The sequence below is a fragment of the Gouania willdenowi genome, chromosome 18 (genome assembly GCF_900634775.1).
Source record: "Gouania willdenowi chromosome 18, fGouWil2.1, whole genome shotgun sequence".
In the NCBI taxonomy this organism is placed as follows: domain Eukaryota; kingdom Metazoa; phylum Chordata; class Actinopteri; order Blenniiformes; family Gobiesocidae; genus Gouania; species Gouania willdenowi.
This window is the reverse complement of record NC_041061.1, coordinates 9,049,834-9,073,582: the sequence shown is the minus strand read 5'-3', so window position 1 is coordinate 9,073,582 and position 23,749 is coordinate 9,049,834. Positions and strand designations below refer to the sequence as shown.

General features: G+C 37.2%; 1 protein-coding gene and 1 non-coding gene across 4 annotated transcripts; one reads left to right on the top strand and one right to left on the bottom strand.

Moving 5' to 3' along the window:
* Positions 1-1,967: 1,967 nt before the first annotated feature.
* Positions 1,968-20,435, bottom strand: coro1b (coronin, actin binding protein, 1B). Of its 3 annotated transcripts, none has more exons than XM_028474692.1 (12): positions 20,304-20,435; positions 20,048-20,195; positions 17,370-17,596; positions 16,961-17,083; positions 16,202-16,331; positions 7,628-7,809; positions 7,423-7,542; positions 5,464-5,568; positions 5,236-5,381; positions 5,050-5,107; positions 3,761-4,084; positions 1,968-3,035 (listed from the first exon to the last, which is right to left on the bottom strand). In XM_028474692.1, exons 3-12 carry the CDS (start codon positions 17,571-17,573, stop codon positions 2,913-2,915), a joined length of 1,515 nt encoding a protein of 504 aa, XP_028330493.1. In that variant the 5' UTR covers positions 17,574-17,596; positions 20,048-20,195; positions 20,304-20,435; the 3' UTR covers positions 1,968-2,912. The 3 variants fall into 3 exon arrangements, with proteins under 3 accessions (XP_028330493.1, XP_028330496.1, XP_028330495.1); XM_028474695.1 differs by having other exon boundaries at positions 17,379-17,596; XM_028474694.1 differs by having other exon boundaries at positions 20,056-20,195.
* Positions 20,436-23,438: 3,003 nt separating this feature from the next.
* On the top strand, positions 23,439-23,526 carry trnar-ucu (transfer RNA arginine (anticodon UCU)). The gene is given in 2 exon segments: positions 23,439-23,475; positions 23,491-23,526. It is a non-coding gene; the product is annotated as a tRNA-Arg (tRNA).
* Positions 23,527-23,749: the final 223 nt, after the last annotated feature.

Below are 23,749 nucleotides of genomic sequence, written 5' to 3'. Positions count from 1 at the left end.
TGTAAGAATTTTGAGGTTTTTTTCAAGAGTTTAACATTAAAAATGACTGCAATCATGTGACAAAAGCACAGGAAAAACTGCAAATATTGGTGAGTTTCATTTACACAATGATTCCTGTTTCTCTGTCGTTTTTTTTTTCTCTCCTGCAGGACGTATCGGATGCTCCAAAGGGCCGGATTTGGCCCCCGGGCCTTGAATTTGACACACGTGCTTTAAACTGTAACTTTAATATAATGTGTTTTGGCACCATGGAAGGAAATCGAGGTACATGCATAAGAACATGCAATGGCAATGCTTGATCTAGTGCTGGCATCCAAAAATAAAAGTTGTAGCAGTAGAGTACATTTTCATGTACTTATTTAAAATATTACATCTAGATTAAAAAAGAACTGCACCAGTCTGAAACCTATGGCCACATCCTGTTTTTGCTTTGCTATCTGTGCGTATGATTCCACCCGCAACTAAATTCTGCTGAACCACATCTGAATGTTTCAGAGGGTCTATGAAGGTGTTTTATAGTGAACAATTTTTTTTTTCTTGAGTTTTCACTCCTTAAAATGTTGAAGTCATCATCTGGTTTATTATGTTTCATTGATGGAGGGAGTCGCCAGATGCCTTTAAGGAACTGAGAAGATTTTTTTTTTTTTTTTTTACAATTTCAGTCGGTTTTTGTTTATTTTTACCCTTTTTCTGCAACTACACCAAACTTGCCATATTTTTGCTCCTTCTAATGCATTGTTTCTGCAAGTTTATTTCCACTTTCATGACATTTTCAGCATTTATAAACCCTTTCAACCACTTTCACCACCTAATGCTGTTATTTTTGCCTATTTAACCACATTCACTTTTGTCTTGACCATTATTTGCCAGTTTAAACTAATTGTTCCTACATTTTAGTTTATGGCAATTCTAATTTGCCACTTTTAACAAATTTCTGTGGTTATAAAAATCCTATTTTACCACATTTTCCACCATTTTTCGTCACTTTTAACCCATTTCATTTTTACAAGGATTTACATCTTTGAGATGACTATGTACCATGGCACAAATAATAATACACTTTCTGGTTAACAGTGAATATTAATCAGATAAATAAATAAATGTGATTATCACAGATTCATAGAACAATGGACCATCACTTTGCTGACTTAACAGATGGGCCCCAAAAACATTCTGCCCGTTATTCCCACTTATGGATGGTCCTGTCTCCACATGACTGTTCTTCAGTGTTCATGTATGTGTTCAACCACCTTCAGGTATGGTCTCTGGCACCTTTATTTTGGGGGTTGCAGGCTGGAAATGTTGAGAATCACTGCTTTAAATTTGAGGTAGTCAGTACTATGCATTCATTAGACTGATTTATTTAAATTAATAATTACATAAAGCCAGAGTGTCTAAGGAAAAACTATAGCTGCAGAAGGTAAATGTTGCAAAAAAGACCCCAAACTGGATTCAACACCATGATTTCCAGCCTGTGACCCACATAAATCAGATTCAACAAACACTCGTTGCAAGTAAAAACCATTTATTTATTTATTGGGTTTCCACAATCCGGTTTCATTTCAAATGCTACTTGTTAGTGTTGCAGGTTTATTGTATTTAAGTAAAAAAAAAAAGAAATTAAGTAAGAATGCTACATTTTAGTAGTGGAATGCGAGAAGTTTAATGCTTGTTAATGACTAAGCGCAAAGTGAGACCAAGAAAATTCCACAAACATGATTGCATTATTAAGCAATACAAATGGTGCAAAGAACAAACAATAAGAATGTATATTATTTATTGTAACTTCCGGTTTCTCATTGCTGCAAACACACAAATTCAGTTATTATAGTCATTATTTAGAGGTGTGCAACTTTTTCTGCATGTTACCATGGTAACAGCAAAGATCATTATTATCCTAAATTATAAATATTAACTTTACTTGCTGGATGAAATTGTCAATGGTGTTGTTAATAATTTCTTGCCACTTCCATTATTAAATTGGAAAACATTTTTTTTTTTTTATTCATAGTAGCAGGAAGTAGGTCAATATTTACGCTACAATAGCTCAACGTAGGCCTTCATTATGAAAGCCATTTCTGTTTTTAATCTTTTAATAAAGTGAGGCAACAAAAATAAAAAAAAAATGAGTGCAAATCCGTATTCACAGAGGAAAATGTAGAATTGCCAAAGCAGCGAAGAAGATCCCTCCTTTATATTAAAGGTCATGTAAAAAAAAATAAAATGAAAAAAAAAAAACCTCCTCACGTCCTTATAAAGCTGCTGCACTCGCCTGACGACATGATGTACAAAAATTACACTTGAAGAATTACAACACATACAAACGGCTAAAACCTCTTCAGCTCTCACAAAGTCATGATTATAGTACCAAAAAAAAGGTTGAGTTTCACATAATGTCTTACAAAACACGAAAACGCGCAAAAACCCGATAGCTGGGTGTCAGGGTGTGACGCAGTAGCGTAAAGTACCTGATTAAAAAGCCCTAGTGGTGGCATTTTGTTAGTGCTTCTGTTGAAAAATCACATCAGAGGTACTTCATTGCTTTGCTACAGTGTGCTAAGCTTTTTTTTTTTTTTTTTAAAAAAAAGACAATTTGCAGGAAATTGAAGCTGTGGTTGTGCCACACCACATTTATTAATGTTCCTTAATCCTTAAGCATGGATAAAACAGCGCAAAACTGCTTGAAACTTGCTACTATTTCTATTATATCACTCTATGCCGATGACACCCAACTCTCAACAAACAGAAGTCCCATCTTTTATGCAATATTTTCCTTCACTGTGATTCACAGTTAGTCACTACGCTATGTTCTTACACTCCCACAGTATAAGGTAGAGTTGATTCTAGTAAGGCTATGTTCTATGAGTTCGTTAGGAATGGCGTCTAAATGCACAGAAGCTCCTGATACTTCCTCATACGTCGCCGTCTTCGATCCGAGCCAGCTGCCGCTCCAGCAGCTCAATTCTCTGGCTTTGTGCGAGAACGACGGCACGTAAAGCCTTCATTTCTGCTAGCAGCTCGTTCAACAGGTCCTCCTACGGGAAGAAAGGGAGTGAGTGAGACAAAACATCAAAAGGGCCGGAGTTTAGGGCCGGGTCCTCTAAACTCCCGTGAATCACATTTCGCTGTAGGAAGATGGACGCTCAAACACTCCTTACAACACTCCACATTCCTTCGGTGTTTTTTGTCTAATGTGGCAGCATTATACTTTAAAATTATTACTAAGAAATATCTCGGCCTCCTCTTCTGTCTATACGTACCGCGCCATGTTTTCTCTGAGAGAAGTGGCCATGTGACCACGTATGTCACGTTCTGTAAAGTCTAATAGTGGAAAAATTGTTTCCATAGCGCTAAGCGTAAAAAGGTTTTAGCGATATTTGAGTGTTTTTTTCCTCCCGAAATTCAGGTGTTTTCATTACCAGTTTTTTTTTTGCGCCATTCAGATTTTGCGCAATTCCAAAAATTAGGAATACTTCTGGAGATTCTTTCACTGTTGTCACTAAATATGACAAGAAGACCGAAAAACACCAAAACGACTGTGTGCTTATGTCATTTTGTGTGTTTTTGGCAAAGACAAAAAAGGAAGACAAAAACACACAAAACAACATGAAAAACATACAGAAATATATCCTCATGGAAATTTTAAGTGTTTTTTTGAAACTCCAGTGTTTCCATTACCAGTTTTTAATGCGTTATTTAGATTTTGCGCATTTACAAGGCTAATGGAAACCCAGCTAAATGTGTACTTATGGTCGCGCACCTCTCTCTTTGGCTTTTCTGCGTTCCCATCAGTCTCTCTTGCCGTCGTGCGTGGTTGTGGCACGTCTTCGTCCATGTCCCTGGTAGCCGAGGTGGGTGTAGGTGTGGGCGCAGAAAGCGGGGCAGACATAGCCCCAGAGTCCTGAGGGGGAACCTTAGGCTTGCCTCTCAGAGTGTCCCTGTGTTTGGAAGGAGGAGCTGAATAGCCGCCGCTCAGAGAGATCAATAGTGGCGCCGCGTCCTGACCCGCGATCCATTCATCAGCAAGGAGGGCTGGCTCCAGGCCAGCTGTGTCCGGGTAAAGGTCTCCCTGGAACAAATCAGACTAGAGAGGAAAGATAAGAAGTGTTTCAAGCAATGTGATGCTTCTGTTAAAGCTGCTGGAGACAATATTTATTTAATTAGATAAAGACATAGGTCTCAATGATCTGTTGAAAATTTCTTCTATGCATCCATCTACGGGAAGGGCGTCAAAATCATATTAGTTCAGGGTCCAAATATGGACCAGTTTGAGCCTAATTTTAGGTGCAAATTCAATATTGATGTGCCCTGGTTTGCACTTCCACATATACTGTACATCATATGTAAATGTTACAGTATGTGAGTATCTATATATCCGTCCCTGCAGGATCTTCACTTAAATTTCATTGATTTTGGGAATTTGGGTCAATTTCATGGAATAATTTGAGGAAAATTTGCCAGATTTTGGAAAAATTGTGAGTTCTTTCAACAATATGACTGTCGTTATGTGAGTCCTGCAAATATTGTGGATTTTAATTGAGTTTTTGTATTTGGAGGGGCTGAGATATCTACAACTTCCTGTTTTTTTTCCAACCATTTTTTCTTTCTTAAGCGTGGCCGAATTTGATGCGCCGGATTTGGCCCCATAAATTGAGTTTGACTCCACATCCCACAATGCAAAGCACAAACATTTTCTGACTGTCAATAAACAGTGGAGATAAAAACAAACTTTCAAGTGGCAATTTCAACCTTTTACATCTTTTTCTTGAGAAAATGATTTTTTTTTTTATTGATCTATGGCCACGGTTACGTGATGTTTTTTAATTCAGAATTAATTATTCAGATTGAAATCATTCAAAATGAATTTGGAGCTAAATCAGAATAACCAGCCACTTAATTCATTATGATTTAAATTAATTAAGAATGGCCATTTTTATTGGAATTAGGTGTTTACAAGGTCATTTTATCTAGGATTTAACTCTTATTCTGAAAATGTGCGTTAAACATTTGATAAATCTTGTAAACATTTTTAGGTCATGCAAGGTTTACCTTTCTGGGTACGGTCATCGAAATGGGCTCCACCTTCCTCTCGTGCAATTTATAAAACCTGAATTGAAACAAAAAATTTTAATATTTCACTCACAGGACTTGGTCCTTTTGTCCAACACAAAAAACATTATCGTGACTTTACTGCAGACTACAGCACATTGCTTGTTCACACGTTCTTGTTCTCACCTGGCGATTTCACACTTGTTGACATCCACGCCCCTTTTGCTGAGGAAGCCCGCCCCTCTCTGAGGCTCCTTGCTGCTGTACAGACTGAGGAAGTGAACGTACGGCGACTCGTCTGTCACTTCAAAATACCTGATGGTGCAATCTCCCTGAGAGCATAAAGTGCAGAGGCTGAAAGGATGTGCTGTGATATGACAAAGGTTGGATGTGCATTCAGTGAATTAGCCTCACCTTTCCACACAGGTACACCATGTTTGTGTCGGGGTCGTAATACGGGTGGAGGACTCCATTACTCGTGTCCATTTCTTGCACGGCCATCGGCTCGGAGAGATCTTTCTATGTTTGATTGAAAATGAAACCTTTATTAGTTGTAGATTCAAAATGTTCCATTTTACTCAACAGCTCTCAACTCAAGGGCCCTCATTTATCAACCTTACGTGAAAAAGGGTGTAAGTCTGAGTTCACATTTGTTCATATGATAGGACCAATGTGTGATTCACGAAACATTCGTATTTGACCAATCCCAGCCTACAAATGATCGAGTGTTGATAAATTAACTTATGTCCTCCTGTTTCAGAAGACACGCCCACTGAGGTTAAACAAGTGAAGAAACATTCCCAAGATGAAAATCGGCATCTTCACGTCTGAGGTGGAGCAAAACAAAGACGTGCTTTTCCGAACGTGTGAAAACTGAACTTTGTGAAAGAGAATTAGCTACCGATTAGGTGACGTCTGCCCCCCTGTGTGCGCTGCGAGTAACTTCAAGGAGACACATGGATATGGCGTTTATGGCAACCTCAGTCCACACGCTTGAAGCAATAAATATCACATTAAAAAAAAATGAACGATCGAAACCCTTAAAAATTACTAAATGTTGTCCCTTCTGTGTTTATTATGCCTTCAGCCCATTTAATCTATAATTCGTCATCTTACTAATAAAATTGTATTATACTGTTTTTAATGTATTGCACTATTTTTATCATTCTGTTTTTATTGTAAAGTGTCCTTGGGTAGCCTGAAAGGCGCTTTTGAAATCAAATTAATTATAATTATTAAATACTGTAGTACATTTGTAAAAGTTCAAGGTATACAGTACTTGGCATTTTAAAAGCCTGAATGAGGTCCTATTTACTCTGTATAGCGCTCCTGCTTCGATGGTAGTTTACCAGCGGGGTTATAAATTATTCTGTGGAAGGAAAACAAAAAAGTGGAAACTGTAAAAACTATCGGCTTCTGTTTGATTGGTTTTAATAATCTGTTCTAAATGTGTCTCTGCTTATGCTTAAATGACAGCTTTGGAGGTTTTTTTTTTTTTACTTTTGTCACAACTAAAACAGCAAATGACTCCAAATCACACACAAAATGAAAAAAAAACACACAAAGCCATGAAAAAAAAAAAAACACCAAATCGACAGCTAAAACACTAGATAATTCTGAAGACACACAAAATGACAGAACACCAATAGACAGCACAATACAAAAAATGATGACAAAAACACCAAATTACTACAAATAGCACACACAACAGTAACAAAAAATTAGAAAAAAGCTGAATAAGACAATGGAACAACAAATAGACATCAAGTGACTCCAAAAACACGCAAGATGGAAGCAGAAAAACACAAAATTATTCCTAAAAATGCACAAAAATGACAAAGACATGCAAAACTACTTAAAAACACGAAATGAATGATCAAAACGCTTAAACCCTTACTAAATGTCGCCCATTCTGTGTTTATTGTGCCTTCAGCCATGTCCATAATAAATTTTATATAGAGCCTTTTCTGGGTACTCAAAGTCACTTTACAATGAAGGGAGCAATTCATCACATTACTGATTACATACTGCGGTGCATTTGTAAAAGTTTGAGGTTTACTTGTTCTAATTATCTGTTTAGATCTGTTCTGAATGTGTCTGCTTGTGCTTAAATGACAGCTGAGGATTGTTTAATATTTATCAGCCAGATTTTGATGTGTTGTACAACAAATCCACACACTCAGATTTGTGTACACAAGGTCAAACCTGACGTGAGAACTGATCGTAGCGTACACTCATGTCAGAATTGATAAATACCGAAGCTTGAGTAAATATGATGGAACGCACGTCGTACGCACAGATCTGAACGTACAAACAGTTGATAAATGAGGGCCATCATTACTGAATGAATTTGGGAGTAAAATCAAGACTTACTGTGTCCCATAAAGCCAGCTGTCTCTCACTCATACGACTGAAGCCAGTGGTGAGGATTTTCCCATCAGAGAGGAAGACGGCTCTCATTGGCCTGGTGCCATCGTGGACCTTCTCTCTGACCTTGGAGAACAAACAGATGCTGATATAGAACCAGTACAGATGCAGCAAACACATTATGCCACAAGCGTTGTTACTAAGAGGGAACCTTAAGGACCGCCCCCCTCCGGGGGTCGATGACACGCAGGGCCTTGTCCTTGCAGACGGTGCAGACGGCACTGCCGTCCTTGTTCCAGCTCACACTGTAGATCAGGTCTGGGTGGGCGTCATCAAGCTGGTACACAAGCTCCCCCGTGCCCACGTTCCACACACACATGAGGTTATCACAGCCTGCGGACAGGAGGAGCACATGACACGTTGATGGTGTCTGCACAATACACATAGGAACGGTTTGTATTAAAACAACTCGGGAAGAAATAGGCAACACCTGACCTTCAGCATCATTTTGTGGACCAGTGCAAAAATAACTTCTGTCACTAAATACGACAATTAAGACACCAAATGAATCCAATACACACACACTGCTGATTCTGGAGGATGCACTGTTCTAGTTCTCTTGGATCTGTCCTCAGCCTTCGACACCATTGACCACCAGGTCTGCTGAGAAGATTGAGGGACCAAGTAGGACTGTCAGGGTCAGTTCTACAGTGGTTTTCCACATATTTATCTGGGCGTAGCTTTAGTATTACAGCTAACCAATATAGGTCTGTGTCAAGGGATTTGTTGTGTGGAGTCCCTCAAGGTTCCAATTTGGGTCCCGTGTTATTTTTGTGTTGTTTGATCCGCTTGGGAAAGATCAACCAAAGGTTTAGTGATGTTTCTTACAACCTATTTGCTGATGATACCCAGCTTTACTGCTCTTTTAAGCCATCTGAGATCCAGAAGCTAAACTCCTTATGCCATTGTTTAGTGGAAACAAAAGAATGGATAAGTGATAACTCTCTGAAGCTCAATGCAGACAAAACAGAAACACTGGTTATTGCCCTGGATGAATCAATTGCAGGGATTAAGTACTTGGGTGACAGGCTAGTCTGCTAAACCAAGCCTTAGAAACTTTGGAGTTATCCTTGACAAAGACCTGTCATTAGTGCAACACTGTAAGCAGCTGACGAGGAACTGCTTCTTTCAACTAAGGAAAATCTCTAAACTCAGGAAAATGGTGTCACAGAATGATTTGGAGCTTATCATTCATGCTTTTGTCTCTTCACGTCTAGACGTATTAGTTTGTTTTCATGTCTGAACAAGAAGGAGCTGGCCCGTCTGCAGTTAGTGCAAAACTCTGCAGCGAGAACATCAAACTAGGACTGGGCGATATATCGAATATACTCGATATATCGCAGCTTGTAGTCTGTGCGGTGTTGAAAATGACCATACCGTTAAACTCGGACTTTTTTTTTTTTTTTTTTTTTTTAAATATCTTAGTGGCATTATGCACAAAAGGTGCACTTAAATTTAGTGTTGTTTTGAAATGTCATCTTAATGACAACATGCACAAAAGGGCACTATTTGTTTTAAATATTGTAGTGGCATTATGTACAAAAAGTGCACTTTAATTTTGTGTTTTGAAATGCCATGTGAGTTGCATCCTGCACTAATGTCTTGTTTTGAAATGTCTCTGTGACAATTTTGCACAGAACGTGCACTTTCTGTTGACAATTTTATGTTTGAGCCACTCACTGTTTAATAAATACAGTTATGTCAACTTTGACTTAGTTGTGATATCCCCTTTTTTGCATGAAAGTTTAAAATTGGCATATATTAATGCTGTATGATCAAGAATGTTTTAATGTAGACATATAGAATCATCATACTGGTGTGATTTTGTGCATCAAAGTGTTAATTCAAGGGTAATGCAAAATATCGAGATATATATCGTGTATCGTGACATGGCCTAAAAATATCGCGGTATTTATAAAAGGCCATATCGCCCAGCCCTACATCAAACACCAAAATGACCGCAAAAACACAAATGATTCAGAAAATTGCACAAAATGACAAAAGTGCACACACACAGAGAGAGAAATACAAAAAACAATGACCAAAAAACACCAAATGACAACAAATAGCACACAAAACAGTAAACAAACACACAAAAAGACACAAGACACCAATAGACTCGACTCGCAAGGCAGAAGCAGACACACAAAAATGTTTTAATAACGCACAAAATATGATTTAAAAAAGCACAATGACAACAAAAATAGCAAAATTACTCTAAAAGCACATACTAATATTAAAAAATAAAAGACACCAAAAAATCCCTTTGTACTTTCCTGTATTAATGCTATGATTGGTCATTTAGAAAATGGCCAATTCATACATTTTTCACATTATGGTTTTCAAATTGTTAGTAAATTGGTTTGAGTTAGGAAAATATAGGAAAAAATAAAGGGGTAGTAGGACTAAATAAGTTTATAGTTTTAGTTCATGTAAACTAAGGACATTTGAAGATGCAAGATACTGTTTGTTATTTCTGTTAATTTTTGTTTTTAAGTCGTAATTTACATGATCGAAATAAATAAATCCAAATTAAAAAAAAAAATCAAATGCAGACTTCAATTTGATAAAGTGGCCCTCGGATGAGACAATCACATTTTTGTGGCCCTGCTGTGATAAACAGTTGTCCATCCCTGTGCTAAGACAAAAGACAGCAAGCTATAAAAGTTTGTGACTCAATTACACAGAAACAATAGGTTTTCAACGACTGTACTTTAGTATAAGCTCTGCCACCCTTCTGGTCAGGGGCCCCACGCAAGTGCATAGTCACTCATCAACGATAAATGTTGTTTTACAGTGATTGTAACATGTCTTTTAAAAAGCACTTCCTGAAAAGGTGGATACGCTGTGATTCTGTAATGAAAGAAGTTCAACTCTTATTAGCACCGTACACAATTACAGTTATTTATGAAGATGCCACAACAAGGGCCACTATTGTCCCAAAGAAGAGCATTTATTTTGCAGGGAAACAGGAAAGTAGCAGCCCAACCTTGAGAAGTTGTAGTTTTGCCTGCATCAGAAGGTTTTGTTCTTTCCAACTGATGGTTGGACAGACGACTTAATAAGTCAAATGAGGCCATGACACACATGTAGACATGTGCTGCCAAGTTGTAATTTTACATAACATTTGAATACACAAATAATTACTGACTAAAACTTGGGCAGCTACAACTATTGTAATTCTTAAAAAAACACAGAAAGATGAAATGACCTAAGTTACTGAAACAAAGAAAATGGAATGTTTTCAAAGGGAAGCAGCAAAGCTCTGTACAAAGGACTGTTTTGATACGGTTGCTGGGTTTTTGTCAATTATGAGTAAAGATGCAAAATAATTTACAGATGCAAACTGGACCTGGTAATAAAAAAAAATTAAAAAAAAATCAGGAAGAACGTTCATTATTCACTCTTAATAAGCTGTCTTATTTTATTTTAATCAAAAGTGTATCGTAAGAACAAAAGGTGGGAGCAAAAAAACAAAACTCCTTTCCTGTCAGTAGGTAAATACTTAAAACCATAAGGACAACCTTTTAAACTCGTAAGTGCTTGTTAATGTGCACCTTTCTTTCTGCCTAAAGTGACCCCCCCACCCCCCACCCTAGACCGTGACTGCACAAAGCAAAGTCGACAGGGACATGAATGAATGGGTTTGTTGTGGAGGAATTTGACCGACACGCGTGTGGAAGAGAGAGAGAGAGAGAGAGAGCACGCTCTCCTAAACCTCATGCAAAAGACTTCACTTCAGAAGTCAAAGCTGTTAAAGGGGACATATCATGGTTTTAAATCCTTCCTTTTTACATATAAATCATACAGTTGTGGTCTATATAAAGCGGAACTGCAATGCTGGGTCTGAATTCCTCATTATTATAGCTCCACAGGCCCCTTTTCTTGATGTGCTTCTGAGACAATTAGAGTAATAGAGAATAGAAAAATCAAAACAGATTGAAAAATATGAGCCAAAACAGAATATAAAAGATATCTACGGAGCACCTGAAGAGACTAATTTGATTTTTTCTGTACTTCTAAGCACTTTAAATATACCAACAAAATGCATTTTAAGGGCTTAAAAAAAAGTGGATTTAGCATGATGGGTCCCCTTTAAAACTCAATTTTAAAGGGATCCTCCACTGTTTTTACAAATGTGGCCTAAAACCTTTGAAATGTCCTAATTAGAAGATCTATGCCTAGCAAAATGCATTATTTTATACACCATATTCATTTTATTAACTTTTAAAACTAGGACTACTTTACCCTGTGTGCCGCCATGGTTGAAATGACATCATTGATGACTGTAAATCGTTCCCTTTCAGTCCATTGACTTTGATAGGAGGTGAAGCATTCAGGATCATTTAGCAGCTTTTTCAGTCAAAATGACAACTTGTGCTGTTTTGGGTTGCTCTAAAATCAGTAGAAGTTAAAAAAAAAAAGTCAATGTAACCTCTTTTGTTTACCGAAATTTGATAAACAAAACCCGTGACCTGTAAAAATCTGTGACCGGAGGAAGAAGAGAAGAAGAGCTCAGATTGCATGTACAGTAAATACAGGCAACCAGGATCAGAGTGGTTTTTTGGCAGTTTAGACGCGGGGTTTCGGGTGGTTTCGGAGCTGTTTGAAGCGGCCAGGACGGGAGGGGAGCAGGCAGTGCACCCAATAAACGGTTCCTGGAAACATTTTCCCCACAATGACGGCGTTTCATGCCGATTCTGTTCATTTCCGCGTTCAACAGTGGATTTTGTTTTCATTGGTCCATTCTGTGATTCAGTCCGATTCTGTTAACGTGGATTTTATAAGGCACTAAATAATAATGTATGGTTGTTGTCCCCAAATCCCACGTCATTTTACACATTTGTCTCTTATTTTTTGTGTTTAGTAATTATTTGGGGTATTTTTGTGTTACTGGTATTGATATTATAGTAACCATTTTCATTCATTAAACTTTCATTCTGTGCGTTTCTGTTGTCATCTTGTGTTTCTAGGGTTATTCTGCTTATTTTTCTCTCATTTTGTGTTTTTTTTTCTTTTCTGTCGTTTGTGTGTTCTTGGTATCATTTAGTACATTTTCTCCAATTTTGTGTGCTTTTGTTGTTGTTTCAAATATTTTTCGGTTATTTTTGTTGTCATCTTGCGTATTTTTCTGTTATTTTGTGCGTTTCATTTTAGGGCCACATTATAGAAAAATAACCAGTCTGAGTATCAACAAAAGAAGGAACAAAGATTGTCTGTTTTTGTTGTCATTTGTGTATTGTTCTGTCATATTGTGTGTTATTATTGTTTTGTGTAATTTGGTTTTCTTTGTCTCTTGTGATATTCTTTTCAGATCCGATCCCAACTAAGCTGTTTAAAGAAGTTATTCCCTAGTCTGCCCATCTTTGTTGGAGACAATAAATATATCCTATCAATAGGCTACGTGCCACAGTCCCTTTAAAGTAGCTGTAATCAAACCCCTTCTCAAAAAAACCTACTCTTGATTCCAGCACTTTAGCAAACTACAGGCCTATATCTAATCTTCCTTTTATTTCAAAGATTCTTGAGAAAGTTGTGGCAGCTCAGCTCTGTGAATTTCTTCAAAACAAAAGCCTGTTCGAGGACTTCCAGTCAGGCTTTAGAGCTCAACACAGCACAGAGACTGCTTTAGTTAAAGTAACTAATGATCTACTCTGGGCTTCAGATGAAGGACGACTGTCAGTGCTGGTTTTATTAGATCTTAGTGCAGCTTTTGACACTATAGATCACTATATTCTACTAGAGAGATTAGAGAAATTACTTGGAATCACAGGGACTGCCCTAAACTGGTTTAAGTCCTACCTATCTGATAGGTACCAGTTTGTACACGTGAATAATAAGTCTTCTGTGTACACTAAAGTAAGCTACGGGGTTCCTCAGGGCTCTGTGCTAGGTCCAATCCTCTTCTGTATCTATATGAATCCCCCTTGGTAATGTTATGAGAAAATACTCTGTTAACTTCCACTGCTATGCTGATGATACCCAACTGTATGTATCAATGAAGCCAGGTGAGACAAATCAGCTATCTAAACTTGAGGCCTGTCTAAAGGACATTAGGGCCTGGATGGACCAAAATTTTCTTCTTCTCAACTCAGACAAGACTGAGGTCATTGTACTGGGCCCGCGACACCTTAGAGAAACCTATGCTAGCCTAACTGCCCTAGATGGCATTACTCTGGCACAAAGCACAACTGTTAGAAACCTTGGGGTTCTATTTGATCAGGACTTATCCTTCAACTCTCACATAAAACAAACTTCAAGAAACTGCCTTCTTTCATCTCCGTAACATTGCTAAAATCAGATCTATCCTGTCTCAGGGGCGACGCCGAAAAACTAGTCCATGCTTTTGTTACCTCTAGACTGGATTATTGTAATTCTCTTTTAGCAGGCTGCCCGAGCAAGTCGCTTAAGACACTTCAGCTGGGTTCAAAATGCTGCAGCACGTGTACTGACTAAAACTAGGAGAAGAGATCACATTACTCCTGTATTAGCCTCTCTGCATTGGCTTCCCATAAAATATAGAATAGAATTCAAGATTCTTCTTCTCACTTATAAAGCCCTAAATGGACAGGCACCAGTCTATCTCAAGGAGCTTGTAGTGCCATACAATCCCCCCAGAACACTACGCTCTCAAAATGCTGGACTACTCGTTGTTCCATTCATCTCTAAAAGTAGTATAGGAGGAAGAGCTTTCAGTTATCAGGCCCCACTTCTCTGGAACCACCTACCAACCACGGTTCGGGGGGCAGACACCCTCTCTACCTTTAAGGTTAGGCTCACAACATTCCTCTTTGATAAAGCTTTTAGTTAGGAACCAGCTCATAGCTCATAATTAAGATTGCAATAGGCATAGACTGCCGGGGGGGGGGGGTCTGGCATGCTCGGTTGGAGAGAGGTTGGAGAGGGCGTTAAGAGAGAGGTCATTTAGGTTAGAGAGGGGACCGGAGAGGGTCCCATTCCTCTTTCAACACTCCCTCTATGGTCTGCTTCTTCCCTTGTGTGTTTGCTCCTGTACTCCTTCTGGCTTTTGTCTTGCAGGTCCGTGGGATCCTCAGTGTGGAGTTACAGAGACTCAGCGGCTCTGTCTCCACCCTTTTCTCTGCACACACCCAACACAGCATAACGTGGATGGCTGTTCATCATAGGAATGGGATCCACACAAGGTTCCTGCTGCTTAACAGAAGGTTTTCCTTGCCGCCATGATGAATTCATGTTGGGTGTGGGATACATATGTATGTGTATATACGTATATATGCATATGTGTGTATCCATAAAATGAAGAGTCCGTCCTTAAGACTGCTCTACTGTAAAGTGCCTTGAGATACCATTGGTTATGATTTGGCGCTATACAAATAAAGATTGATTGATTGATTGATTCTGTTTACATGTTCGAAATGAATGAAAAATCAAATCAAACCTTAAAGAAAAAAAAAAAAAAAAAGATTAGCTTAGCGGTTATGCTAGTATTGAAACAGATACTGTATAAGCTACATCATTTTTTTAGGCTTGCGTTATACATCTATCTGTTGTAGTTAGCGATGTAACGATTAATTGTAAGGCAGTTAAAAATCGATTCATAGGTACTGTATCACGGTTCAAATCAATACTCTGAAAATTGAATCGCAGTACTTTTTTTAAACAGTAGACTATATATCCTTCTCGTCTAAAAGTGTAGGCGGCAAGCGGAATCTGCTACTACTTTCTTTCTGGCCACCTTCTACTCTTAAACATGTTCATAAATGATTCCTTACCCCTTTAGCACCGAAAGGATATCTGTAATATTACATGAATATCTGTAAAAGTCACGTTTTTCTATTAGCTCTGTCTGCAAGCATAGCTTCTCTTCTTCACTGCAAGGATATCTGCATGCCAACCGACCACTGGGTTACCAGCGCCCTCTGCTGGTACAAACAAATATCTGACGTAAATACAGTGCAGACTGTTTTTTTTTTTTTTTTTAAAGTCCAATTGTTAAGGTACAAAACACATTTTCAGTTCAAATTTTAAAAAGAAAAGGAACTATTATGTAGTTTTTGCATTGTTTACTATAGAACCAAAATTTTAATTAATAGGCTTCATTTATATAATTCCTTTATGTAGTTCATTCAAGATTTATTTTTAGTTAAATTGCATTGTTTTGAATAGTTTATCAAGGGATTCTTTTGACAATTAAACATAAAAGGAAAATAGTACAGTATTTTCAAATAAAGGAATATTTGTCTACATTCCCATTTTGTAAAATAAATCGCGAGAAAATCGTATCGTGAACCCAGTATCGCGAATCAAATCGTATCGTGAGTTGAGTGAATCGTTACATCCCTAGTTGTAGTCCTTATTGCAGTCATTTAGGGGATTTTTTTGGTATTTTGTTTGAGTCTTTTCATGTATTTTTTCCAGGGCCGCACAAAATTTTTGTCATGCACATCAGTATGTGTAACAAACTGCTTTGTACGTCACCTTAATTTTGCGGCTAAACCGTTTACATTCTTGTTAAATTGAAAGGTTTAAATCTTTGAGGAAGGGAAATCCTATTCTCAGCGTGTATTACGTAACAGCGTGTGAAGCGACTATCACTGAACACCGACATAGTAAGATAAGTAGCTACTGGGCAACTTTCACTAGTAACTAATCTAACGGTAATGAGTGTTTATCACACGCAACAGGAGGTTATTTATTTATTCATAATGTGGTTAAAGGCCCAACAGTCATGTGACTGTGTGTTTACCTGCAGTCAGGAGGATGTTTAAAGCACTGGGGTGCCAGGCCAGGATTCCCACACGTTTACTGTGGCCCTCCAGAGTCACAAGGGCCTCCGTCATCGGACTAGTGAGTCCTGCATCTGGGATCTGCCACACCTACACCACAAAATATAAAGTTTGCATATGACCAGGAAAAGTTTGGTATTTCTGGAACAGTCGAGACGAGGAACTCAGGACTTCAAAAAAAAAAAAAAAAGTTATAAAGAAATAATTACAAAAAATACAGTGAGAACAATCCTTAGCAGTGAGTTTCTATTTGTTTACCTTATATATTTATGATGCTGTTTGTTTGCTATATTTGTAAAATTGTATTTTGATATATGGTGTCTGAGAATTTGCTTGTTTTTTTTTTTTTTAAATCATTTGTAAGACTTTGTAAGGTGAAATGAAGAGTTTATGTTGTTAGTTAATATAACAATAAGCTAGTTAATTAACAAAAAATGAATTTACAGATAGGAGTTGGGATTACAGTAAATAATTATGTACTTCTTCACACTCCCTTTTCGGAAATGTAAAATCAATAGTGATTTTTTTTCTAGGCTTGAGTGTACAGGGTGTGTGTGTACATGTGTTTTTATATCCTAACAAATCCTACTTTCTTAGTTATGTTTTCATTATTTATCAGACAGGAAGCTGCCCCCATAATCAGGAAGTAGCGCCAGGTTGACACACACAGCAAATGAAAAACACAAACATATGTAACAGTGGAATAACGTGATGCTAACCTTGACGGTACAGTCCTCTGAGGCACTTGCAATGATGTTGTCGTCATGAGGCGACCACTGGATGTCCAGGACCGGAGCAGCGTGACCGCAGACAGTGGGACAGGATTGGTCGATTCTCCCGCTCTGTAGGACACAACACGTTCAGCTGGAGACGCTTTGATTGATTATCAATCAGGCAGGAAAAAAAAAAAGAAAAAAATTGAAACAAAAGAAAGGAGAAAAAAGAAGAAGAAATAAAAGAAAAGAGAGAAAAAAAGAAAAAGAAACAGAAAAAAAGAAAAAATCTAATTAATGGAAAAAGAAAAAAAGAAAAGAGAAAAAAAATTAAAAAAAAGAAAAAAAAGGGGGCAGGGAAGCATCATTCAGGGACTGTAATAATCTGTGTTAAATGTGATCCAGGATGGTGAACCTTGCTGACGGGAATAACGAGGAAGGATCCTCCTCCTCCCGCTTCGATGATGACGGCAATGAACTTGGGGTTGACGGCACACAGCGGCCCGTCCCAAGTCACACGTGACACTCTGACGTCATCGATGCAGTGCTCGGATTTCCACGCCTGAGCAAAGACGTGGCGGAATTTGCTCTGCCTCACCACACCTCGCCGGAAAGACATGATGTGGACGTCTGGGATGAATCCTGTGCAAAGGAGCGAGGAGAAAAAAATCATCATCATCATCATCATCATCAAGCGCATCACAGACTTTAGAACTTATTTTTGTGTGGCCCTGAAAACTAATGCATGAAAAAACAAATGACTGCAAAAATGACAACAAAACAATAAAAATAACACAATAATTCACCTTTTGCCTTCATGAATATTAAAATAAAAGCAGGATTTCACCTTTTTAATGTCTGCCATCTTAAAAAAAAAACAAAACAAGACAAGCATTATAATATTGATGCATATTTATACATCCATTAATAAATGTATGTTTAAAAATGTGTTTTGCATTTATGTTGCTTTCCTACTGTTTTTATAGGTGTTCCTGATTTTTCATTCTCTTATTTCTGAATGTTTTAGCAGTAAAAACAGATTTCCTCACTTGCGGGACTGATAACATATTTAATTGATTGTAATAAATAAGTATTATATAAAAACTTACAAACAAATACAGTGTTTAACTAAACTAATGTAACTAAATCTGTAACTTTCTAGCTTGTTACAGGAGGCGCAAGTGTAAGTATGATTATAGGCACAACTTCCTGTGTGATAGCGTCGGAGAGTGTTAAACTAAAAAAAAAAAAAAAAAAACACTATTACAAACTTTTTAGAACAAATATTAAAGTCTATATGTTTCTTAATCTATTTAAAATGTTTTATCTAAAATATCTATTATTTTCATCTCTTATTTCTGAATGTTTTATTGTACTAAATATATATTACATAAAAAAATACACAAACAAATACAGTATTTAACTACACAATTAATGTAAGCTTTCCATTATATTACAGGAAGTGCAATTGTATGATTATGGGCACAACTTCCTGTCTGAGAGAGTTGGAGACATATGAATTCATTTAAAAAACAAAAAACTATAATAAACTTTTTTACAACAAATATTAAGGCCTATATTTTTTATCTATTTTTCTTTTTTTTTTTTAAATACACAGCAAAACAACATTATACACAAAGAAAATTAGATTCAATAAGACAAGGACACTTCGACACATAGTCAGGTACTGGGATCGAACCCCCAACCTCTCGATCAGAAGACAACCCTCTACCACCTGAGCCACTGTCGCCCGTGTGTATGTGTGTGTGCATCCCTAGACAAATAACACTTTTAAATTGAGTTTTATCCATTCATCAAACAGGAAGTTGCACCCATAACCAGTAAGTAAACAAAATCATGTAATTGACTCTGATGAAATGATAATAATGGAGTTTTTTGGGGACAAATTATGTGAATTCCTTCACAGTGGGAGAGTCTGAGTAAACCAGTCAGGCCTCAGTGGACAAAAGGCCATGATCTGCCTCATACCACAACATGGCCCAGCAGTAGAAACCATAGGAACAGTAGAAGCAGTAGGAACCGTAGGAACAGTAGAAGCAGTAGGAACCGTAAAAACCACAGAAACAGTAGGAACCATAGGAACCGTAAAAACCACAGAAACAGTAGGAACCATAGGAACCGTAAAAACCACAGAAACAGTAGGAACCGTAAAAACCATAGAAACAGTAGGAACCGTAGAAGCAGTAGGAACCGTAAAAACCGTAGAAGCAGTAGCAACCGTAAAAACCATAGAAGCAGTAGGAACCGTAAAAACAGTAGTAGCACTAGGAACCGTAAGAACAGTAGGGACCGTAAAAACAGTAGAAGTAATGGGAACCGTAAAAACTGTAGAAACCTTAAAAACCATAGAAACAGTAGGAACCATAGAACCGTAAAAACCGTAGGAACCGTAAAAACCATAGAAACAGTAGGAACCGTAGAAACAGTAGGAACAGTAAAAACCATAGAAACCGTAAAAACCATAGAAACAGTAGGAGCAGTAGGAACAGTAGGAACCGTAGGAGCAGTAGGAACCGTAAAAACCGTAGAAACAGTAGGAACCGTAAAAACCATAGAAACAGTAGCAACAGTAAAAACCATAGAAACCGTAAAAACCATAGAAACAGTAGGAGCAGTAGGAACAGTAGGAACCGTAGAAACAGTAGGAACCGTAAAAACCATAGAAACAGTAGGAATCGTAGGAACCGAAAGAACCGTAGAAACAGTAGAAAACAGTAGGAATCGTAGGAACCGTAGAAACAGTAGGAACCGTAGAAACAGTAGGAACCGTAGAAACAGTAGGAACAGTAGGAATAGTAGGAACAGTAGGGTAAAGGAAGGAGGTTGGGCCTCATTGGTGTAACTCTATATGCAGTCTAGTCCTAAATGTACATCAGCATCTGGAAAAAAAGCCATAATCTGTTGTTTGATCGTGAACATCCAAACAGCCTGACACACAAAAAGCATCTGAGCCCAGAACAACGCATCACTGTCGTTTCTAAACCATTCCTTCCTTCCATATTTTCTATTGTCTCACACACAAAAGGACGGAATATTTAAAAAAAAAAGCATGTTAATGGCTTAGTTTCAAACCTTTTTACCCCGTGCAGAGGATGACAAGCAGGACGAACCGGCGTGACAGGAGGAGGAGGAGGAGGAAGAGGCCAATAAAAATAATCCTCCACCAGGAACCGCACGGTAACTTAATCCTCTCCCTGTGTCCAGGCAGGCTTCACCTCCACTGGTCACAAATGGACACGACACACACACACACAAACAAACAAACACGCGTTATTCCTTTAAAAGTAGTGTCGTTATAAATCAGCCTGGTAGTACGCATGTGTGGTACCTGATAGCGCATGTCACGGCCTGATGAAATGGTGAATGGAGCCGAGCAGGGTGATGGCAGCGCTCAGGGATGCAGACGGAGAAGCTCAGTCTGGCTCCCGTTTATTACTCCGACTGAATCACACTCACTTCCGCTCAGGCACAGAGAGTCAGCGCCACGCGCAGCTCAAGAGCGTAACCCACCCTGGTCACATGTCAGTGGGTTGTAGCCTAGCATAAAAGTGACGTTTACGGATTTTTACTGGAAGTAAAGACGTAATTAAAGTATTTTTCCTGATTTTAAAAGGCAATATTTTTTTAAAGGAAACATTTAGGAAAGTATTCACAACTGTCGTGTCAGTGTAAAACAGTGTTAATTTTGTTGACTAAAAATTTTTGTCATAGTTTTTGATGACTATATTTCTTTAAAATGGCAATAACTCCAGAATAAAACTAACAAAGTGCTGCCACATAATATATATATATATATATATATATATATATATATATATATATATATATATATATATATATATATATTTTGATCACTATATTGTATAAACAATATACTTATATTGTACAAACATGAAATTATATTTTTCCTACAATATGATTATAGTTTTTGTACAGTATATTGTAAATGTTTTTTAAAAAAAATTTGTACAATTATATTATATTGTTTGTACAATATAATACCATGTTTTTACAATATTATGATCAAAAATAAAATTTTAAGTGGCAGCTCTATGCTTCTGTAAAAACAACATTTAAAAAAATGTACTGTTATTTTTGTCGACTAATAAAAATAAAAATTTTTCGCCTAGAATGTAATCCAATCACAACTAAGTTTCTTTTTTATAAAGGTATCCAATCTAAACATTTTTTGTTATGTAGATGGCGGGACAAGCCTTATTATAATCCCATATCAGGTTAATAAATGGTAATTGAAGCTTAAAAAAATGTATAAACTGTTGTGCTTTATATTTTAGTCGACTATCTGCAACCAATTTAGTCGACTAATCTCAATGTTAGTTGACTAAAACTCGAATATAACTGAAATAGTCCTAATGATGTTACGATTTAGTCAAAAGACTTCAACTTAAACTAAATGTTTTTATTTCTTTTTTTTAAACTCTGGTTAAAAAACGGTAAATAAAATGAATCAGAATCTGAATCCCTTCATGTATTTATAACATGAAGAAAATTAGTCAGGAAAAAAGGCATAAATAGTCATAAAGAAAGTAGAAACACAAAATAACAAAAACCAGAGCAAGAAAAATCACGAGCCGCTCAACTCAAGAGCGTAACCCACCCTGGTCACCTGTCAGTGGATTGTAGCCTAGCATTAAAGTGACGTTTACAGACTTTTACTGAAATAAAGATATAATTAAAGTATTTTTCTTATTTTAAAAGACCATTTAAAAAAAAAAAGAAGAAACATTTAAGAAAATATTTGCAACAGTGTGAGTGTAAAACAATGTTCATTTTGTTTGTTTATTTATTTATTTGTGTTTATTTGACAGGGACAATGTGCATTCATCAACATTACAGTAAATCTACCAGAGTCAGCCTAATGGCTATTTTTCCTCTGCTGTCCATGGACAGCTGTTAAAAAGTCACCCTAATAGCAAAATCTATCAACATTAGTACAATAAAAAATGTCACATTCTAAAACAGATTGTGGCCATAGCAGCCAGTCTTTGCCCGATCTTGTTAGATCTCAGAAGCTAAGCAGCTCTGGGCCTGGTTAGTAGTTGGATGGAGACCACTGAGAATTCCAGGTGCCACAGTGGGGTGGCAGTCACCCCAGTGGTATCTGTCATTGTGTCCTTGGGCAAGGCACTTCACCCACAGTGCCTGGTATGAATGTAGTGTGTGAGTGAGTGTTGGTGGTGGTCGGAGGGGCCGATGACGCACTATGGCAGCCTCGCCTCCGTCAGTCTGCCCCAGGGCAACTGTATCTACAACAGTAGCTTACCACCACTAAGTGTGGAGTGAAAGAATAATGCCTTAATTCTGTAAAGCGACTTTGAGTGTCTATGATAAAGCGCTACATAAAATTGATGCATTATCATTATTATTATAGAATAAAAAGATTCATAAAACTTTATAATTCAAATTCCTACAAATGTATAATTCAGTTTCATTAAATACATACATATTAATTCAGAAAAACCAAAACTTTTTTTTTCTTTTAAAGACACTTTCTTTACATTTTTCTATCATTACAAGGTTTCAAACAGTTTTAAATTACGCTTTAGCTTTGAGGTTGGAAATATATTCAAATGTGAATGAATATAAATAATAATAATAATAATAATAATAATAATAATAATAATAATAATAATAATAATAATAATAATAATAATAAAAAGTAAATAATTCAGGGTTTTAAAAAGTAAACACGTAATTCAGCATCACATTCAAATGGGAAGGAATATAAATAAACATATTGACAATAACGAAAAAAACAAAGCAAGAAAATAATTTCAACATCCACTCGGTCCGTGAATGGATATTAATCTGCTTTTTTAATCCGGTTTGTCACTAGAAATGTTATCAAAACAATTCTAAAGCCACAATCTATCGTGAAATAAGGCAATTTGCCACTAAAATGAACAAGATGTCCGCCATGTTTTTTTAATTGGAGGCAAGGGGCGGAGTCAGCTCGCTCGTCGCCTGATTGGTTAAACGAAACATGACTGTCTGTAGCGATACGAGCGCTGATTGGCCACATCGTGGTAGAATTCTGGTAGATTCTTGGTAGCAGACGGTGACGTGATTGGTTGCCGTGTCAGTGTATCATAACTACATAGTCAGTTAATAGTTAAATAAATATGTAGTCACCAAATGGGGACATATTGAGTTTATAGTTATTTTATCATAAGAGAAAATAGATCATTTATTTGAACTATTCTGTTCTCGAAAGCTTGAAATGCTGCCATTCGGGTACTCTAGCCCCATCTGGTGGTTCATGCAGTCCACTGCAGTCAATAAAGGTTGACAATAAAGTTCGTCAGATATTATTATAGTTACGCAGTTTTATGTGCCAACATTAGTAAACTATATACAGTAAATATATGCACAAATATACATTCTTGGCAATTTTTCTGTTTGCGAATGGTTAAATAACATAGTGTGCATGCTATCAACAGGTGGCTCCGTGGCGCAATGGATAGCGCATTGGACTTCTAGGCAATTGCTAAGCGATTCAAAGGTTGTGGGTTCGAGTCCCACCGGAGTCGCACCTTTTCTTATTCTTTACCTTTTATATCGTAAACCATTGAAGACAATTTGTCCTTATCGTCGTGACAGTAAAACAAATTTTATTTAAGGAGAACGAAGAAATAAAAATATTAATACACTAGTTCTACCTAACGGTGCTGCCATTGCTGTTGTTTCTCTAAGTCATTTAATGGTTGGATAAATTCAAAGTACATAATGTTGTTCTTGAGAATTGAATAAATT